We start from the raw sequence: 5,812 nt of genomic DNA on the forward strand, positions 1-5,812 counted from the left end.
CCGACCTTTCTCTCTGGCTGCCCTTAACATTTTTTCCTCCATTTCAACTTTGGTGAATCTGACAATTATGTGTCTTGGAGTTGCTCTTCTCGAGGAGTATCTTTGTGGCATTCTCTGTATTTCCTGAATTTGAATGCTGGCCTGCCTTGGTAGGTTGGGGAAATTCTCCTGGGTCATATCCTGAAGAGTGTTTTCCAACTTGGTTCCCTTCTCCCCATCACTTTCAGGTATACCAATCAGATGTAGATTTGGTCTTTTCACATAGTCCCATATTTCTTGGAGGCTTTGCTCGTTTCGTTTTACTCTTTTTTCTCTAAACTTCTCTTCTCACTTCATTTCATTCATTTGATCTTTAATCACTGATACCCTTTCTTCCACTTGATCAAATCAGTTCCTGAAGCTTGTGCATGTGTCACGTAGTTCTCATGCCATGGTTTTCAGCTCCATCAGGTCATTTAAGGTCTTCTCTATGCTATTTATTCTAGCTAGCCATTTGTCTAATCTTTTCTCAAGGTTTTTAGCTTCTTTGCAATGGGTTTGAACATCTTCCTTTAGCTTGGAGAAGTTTGTTATTACTGATTGTCTGATGCCTTCTTCTCTCAACTCGTCAAAGTCATTCTGCATCCAGCTTTGTTTCGTTGCTGGCGAGGAGCTGCATTCCTTTGGAGGAGAAGAGCTGCTCTAATTTTTAGAATTTTCAGCTTTTCTGCTCTGGTTTCTCCCCATCTTTGAGGTTTTGTCTACATTTGGTCTTTAATGACAGTGATATACAGATGGGCTTTCTGTTTGTTAGTTTTCCTTCTAACAGTCAGGACCCTCAGCTGCAGGTCTGTTTTGCTGGAGTATGCTGGAGTGTGCTGGAGGTCCACTCCAGATGCTGTTTGCCTGGGTATCACCAGCGGAGGCTACAGAACAGCAAATATTGCAGAACGGCAAATGTTGCTGCCTGATCGTTCCTCTGGAAGCTTCGTCTCAGAGCGGACTCGGCTGTATGAGGTGTCAGTAGGCCCCTATTGGGAGGTGTCTCTGAGTTATGCTACTCAGAGGTCAGGGACCCACTTGCGGGCGCAGTCTGTCCGTTCTCAGATCTCAAACTCCGTGCTGGGAGAACCACTACTCCCTTGAAAGCTGTCAGACAGGGGCCTTTAAGTCTGCAGAAGTTTCTGCTGCCTTTTGTTCAGCTATGCCCTGCCCTCAGAGGTGAAGTCTAGAGAGGCAGGCAGGCCTCTCTGAGCTTCGGTGGGCTCCACCCAGTTTGAGCTTCCAGGCCACTTTGTTTACCTACTCAAGCCTCAGCATTGGCAGACGCTCCTCCCCTAGTCTTGCTGTGGCCTTGCATTTCAATCTCAGACTGCTGTGCCAGGAATGAGTGAGGTTCTGTGGGCGTGGGACCGTCCAAGCCAGGTGTGGGATATAATCTCCCGGTGGGCCGTTTGCTAAGACCATTGGAAAAGTGCAGTATTAGGGTGGGAGTGTCCCAATTTTCCAGGTACCATCTGTCAGGGCTTCCCTTTGCTAGGAAAGGGAATTCCCTGACCCCTTGCGCTTCCCTTATACCTCTTTTCTTTCTAAATTACAGTCACAGGTACGTCTTTAGCAGTGAGAGAACGGACTAATACATCACTGAATAAATGTCATAGTTTAAACAATATATATAATTATTTTTATATTATTTACAGCTAAATACATATTTTAAATCATGTTTACATTTAGCATTGTCAGGATTGGTTCCAGAACAGACTTCCCTGCCCCAAACACACTCCTGAAAAAAAAAGTGAAGAGAAATAAATAATGCTTACTGCTCCATTAATCCAAGAAGCATAATCACTACAAAGGAAAGCAGCAAGATTTGCGAGTTCTTCTATAGTCCCCAGGCGACCACATGGAATTCTGTGAATCATTTCTTTCTCAAATGTTCCAGTTGGGTCCATACGGCTAAAGGCACCCTTAGAAATTAAGAAAACAATTGGGTTGTGTTGGGTTTTTCAATCAACTCCTTTCCTACTTAAGAAAAAAATGTGTATAAAATGGCATGCTACCATGCAGCTTAAAACCTCAGGCTTTGTAAGTAAAAAACAATTTCACCAAATTCTTCTTTAAAGAAAAAATAGATCACTGGAAAATATAACTCTTTTAATCTTAGTTTCTTCTATATAAAATGAGGATATCTACCTTAGCTACCTCACAAAACTGTTATAAGAATCAAATGAAAAAATGTATATAAAGGTACTCTGAAATATGTACAAGCTTAGGTGGTAAAGGCAGTGGTATTACTGGCTTTTCATTTAATAAACACAGAAAAGTGGCTCATAGGAAATATTTAAGAGGAAATTCCTTTTCTTTCATCCCAAAATATTAGAAAAGGAAGAAAACAAGGATGTAGAAATTCAATTAGATTCTAGAGAGAGAAAAACTATAACTAAATTTGCCAAACAATTTGCTGTCTGTCAGTGATGTGAAGGAACAAACCAAGATGAATTATGGATGTGCACTGATTAATAAAAACAACTGGATTTTTCTGTACTAGCGCCTTGAAGTTTAGGTGACAGTTTTCCTCAATAACGCAGCCGTAAGACAGAACACTCAGAGGACTCCATGAGAGACCTCCAGTTCTTCCCAGGAGGGTATAAAGCCCAGAGACAAGGGGTAGCAGCTGGTCCCAATCCTGGTTCTAAAAAATGCATGCTAGGGAGTTTCTACACTTCAGTTTTCTTTTAATCTCTTCAACAGTAAATAGTTATTATTTGGGTACAACTCCTATCTCAGTGGCTAGACTATAAACTCCTTAGTGGTAAGCACTTTCTCAGAGATATTTCTGTATCTTTCTCAGTACCCTTGCATACAGTGAGCAGTCAATAAAGATAGGTTAAATAAATAAATAAAACGCAGGTGATTTTTCCCTAGATATTGGCATCCTGGAGAGAAGCATTTGTGTCTATAAGCCTCTTTTCAGATATGCTTAGGACAGGGCCACCCTGAATCATGTGTTTTAATGTTATGTTTTTAAGTTTCTTTCCACTAACTTTATTAGACTGTTTAGTATTGAATTGTCAGATAAATAAGATAGTCAATTAAGTTTCAATCACTCAGGAAGTTTTTATTCCTATTTCCCATCCTTTAAACTGCTAAATAAACTAATATGGACATTTCCAAGTTATTACTTAATACCCAGAGCTACCTATAACCCAAATATCCCTTAGTATTATTTTCCAATATGTTTACACAACTGAAACAAGTTATCAAATTTTGCCTGACCTTTCAACATTACATCTGGTTGGCATTATAAATACCTGCTTTAGGTGAAAACCAAGAGAAGTGTGAGGGTGAAGTTATTTTGGGATAATGAGAGAGCAGAGAAGCTGTGGACATTCTGAGCAACATCTGTGACAACATTAGAGATAATTACAAGTTGCAATGAGTATCTGCAAGGATTATTACTTACAGGTGAAATCCATGCTGTCAGAAGGATTCATAATCAGAGAGATGTGGGCGTTAGATGACATGCATAATTGACTGAGAGTGAAAGGGCACAAGCATGAGTCAAGGAAAATGCTACCTACCTATAGCAAGACAAAGACTGTATAATAAGTTACTGGAGCATCTCTCAAACTATAAATATAGTTACACTTCCTTGATTTTTTTTTTTTAAAAAAGGACGTCAGACAATGTAAGAGCCTTTAAAATGTCGTGAAAGTTAACAAATACAGAACAATAACCACTGAAGCAAATCAGATAAAGTGCCAACACTGATAGCATAAAAGATCCCAAAAGATTAAGACACTGAAATTGACATTATGAAGAAACTGCATAGCTGGTATATTCCTGCCTGCCTCCTTATTTCTTATATTCGATAATGAATAAAGGCAAAGGCCTCTTCCCTAGAAACAGGGCTCTAAACCCAGGCATCTCTGGAAAGTCCTTTACACAACAACCAGAATGTATCTATCAGTGTTTCATTATTTAATCATTCACACTGTGATAACAAGCAAAATACAACTTACTTTGGTTTTTATAGGCCCTGGTTGAATCACATTGAATCGCATTCCATATTTACCCCATTCAGCTGCAAGAGACCTAAAAATTAAAATCAACAACATACATTCTGAGATATTATACCATATATTAAAAACAGTAATAACTGAGACTCACTAGATGCTTACTACATGTCAGAGATTACAACCCCAAGAAGTAGGTACTATTATTGTTCCCTATATTACAGATAATGTAACTAAGGCATAGAGAGGTTAAATCATTTTCTCTACGTCAAATGTCCAATTTGTCAATCTGAAGAGGTCTAGCTTCAGTCTATACCCTTAGTCACTCTACTGTACAACCTAACCTTTACATTTTCGTGTCCTTAACCACTATGCTATACCACCTACCATTTGTAGTTTAGAATATGAAGTCCAATGTCAATATACATTTTTAGAGTAGGTATTCCTTACTCACATAAAAACGTGAGTGCTTTATGCCCTTCCCTCACATTTTCTGGAGTTCAGTCTTATAGTTACAAAGTTCATTATAACTTTACTCATAGCCCTGTACATTGGATTACAACGTCTATAACATCACAAGTGTTTTATTTGAGTAAAAGATTACATCGACTGAAAATATTAACCACATCCATGTCTAACTAGGCTTTAATATAATTGTTGAACTAAACTTGAAAGGAAATAGGAATCTAACAAAATCTTGCTTAATGTCCTGAAGCAAAATATAACACTAATAGCAAACAAAGAACTTCAAAGGAACTTGTTTTAAAAGCTTACTTTACAGATAGCTCTTTTAAAATCTAAATTCATTTTAGGAATTTACATTCATACGTATATTTGTGTGTATATATACTTAATGTAATTTCAAATAATGACAAGGTAGCTTAAAAGAATACATATAATGCAAATGAGAAAGACAGGATAATTTGAAAGAAAGAAGGAAAGAAAAAAAAGCAAGATAAAGAGAGAGAAAAGCCAGGATAACGAAATATAATGGAGCCAAGAATGAAGTTAATATCTAAATTTACTGAAGTGTGTGACATTCCATATAACTGCAACAGTCACATCACAAACTGGTATCTATTCATCCCATGACTCTATACAAAAAAGGTAAGCCTAATCAGTTACACAATCCACAGTACCCATAAAGAAAAAGCAAGCTAATTGTTCCGGAAAAGCACAATTGTTTCTAATACAAAAAAATTGTTTAAGTCTTTCTAGACTTACAAAAGGAAAACTGTGTAGTATAACAATCTCCTTAAGATGCTGTAACCTTGCAACAGACAAAATGAACTAAGTTCAAAGTTGACAAATGGGATCTAATTAAACCAAAGAGCTTCTGCACAGCAAAAGAAAGCATCATCAGAGTGAACAGGCAATCTACAGAATGGGAGAAAAGCTTTGCAATCTATCCATCTGATAAAGGGCTAATATCCAGAATCTACAAAGAACTTAAAGAACTTAAACAAATTAAACACAAACAACCCCATCAAAAAGTGGCCAAAGCATATGAACAGACACTTCTCAAAAGAAGACATTTATGCAGCCAACAAACTATGAAAAAAAAAATGCTCATCATCACTGGTCATTAGAGAAATGCAAATCAAAACCACAATGAGATGCCATCTCATGCCAGTTAGAATGGCGATCATTAAAAAGTCAGGAAACAACAGATGCTGGAGGGGATGTGGAGAAATAGGAACACTTTTACACTGTTGGGGGGAGTGTAAATTAGTTCAGCCATTGTGGGAGAGAGCGTGGCGATTCCTCAAGGATCTAGAACCAGAAATACCATTTGACCCAGCAATCCCATTACTGGG

General features: G+C 37.9%; 1 protein-coding gene across 1 annotated transcript in view; it reads right to left on the reverse strand.

Moving 5' to 3' along the window:
* Positions 1-5,812, reverse strand: part of DECR1 (2,4-dienoyl CoA reductase 1, mitochondrial) — a 47,017-nt gene that overhangs the window by 5,602 nt on the left and 35,603 nt on the right. Inside the window, exons 7-8 of the mRNA XM_011937070.1 lie at positions 4,002-4,074; positions 1,800-1,946 (exon numbers count right to left, since the gene is read on the reverse strand). Coding sequence (XP_011792460.1) covers positions 1,800-1,946; positions 4,002-4,074 — 220 coding nt within the window. The remainder of the gene's footprint in view (positions 1-1,799; positions 1,947-4,001; positions 4,075-5,812) is intronic.

The sequence above is a fragment of the Colobus angolensis genome, unplaced genomic scaffold, assembly GCF_000951035.1.
Source record: "Colobus angolensis palliatus isolate OR3802 unplaced genomic scaffold, Cang.pa_1.0 Scaffold16, whole genome shotgun sequence".
Taxonomy (NCBI): domain Eukaryota; kingdom Metazoa; phylum Chordata; class Mammalia; order Primates; family Cercopithecidae; genus Colobus; species Colobus angolensis.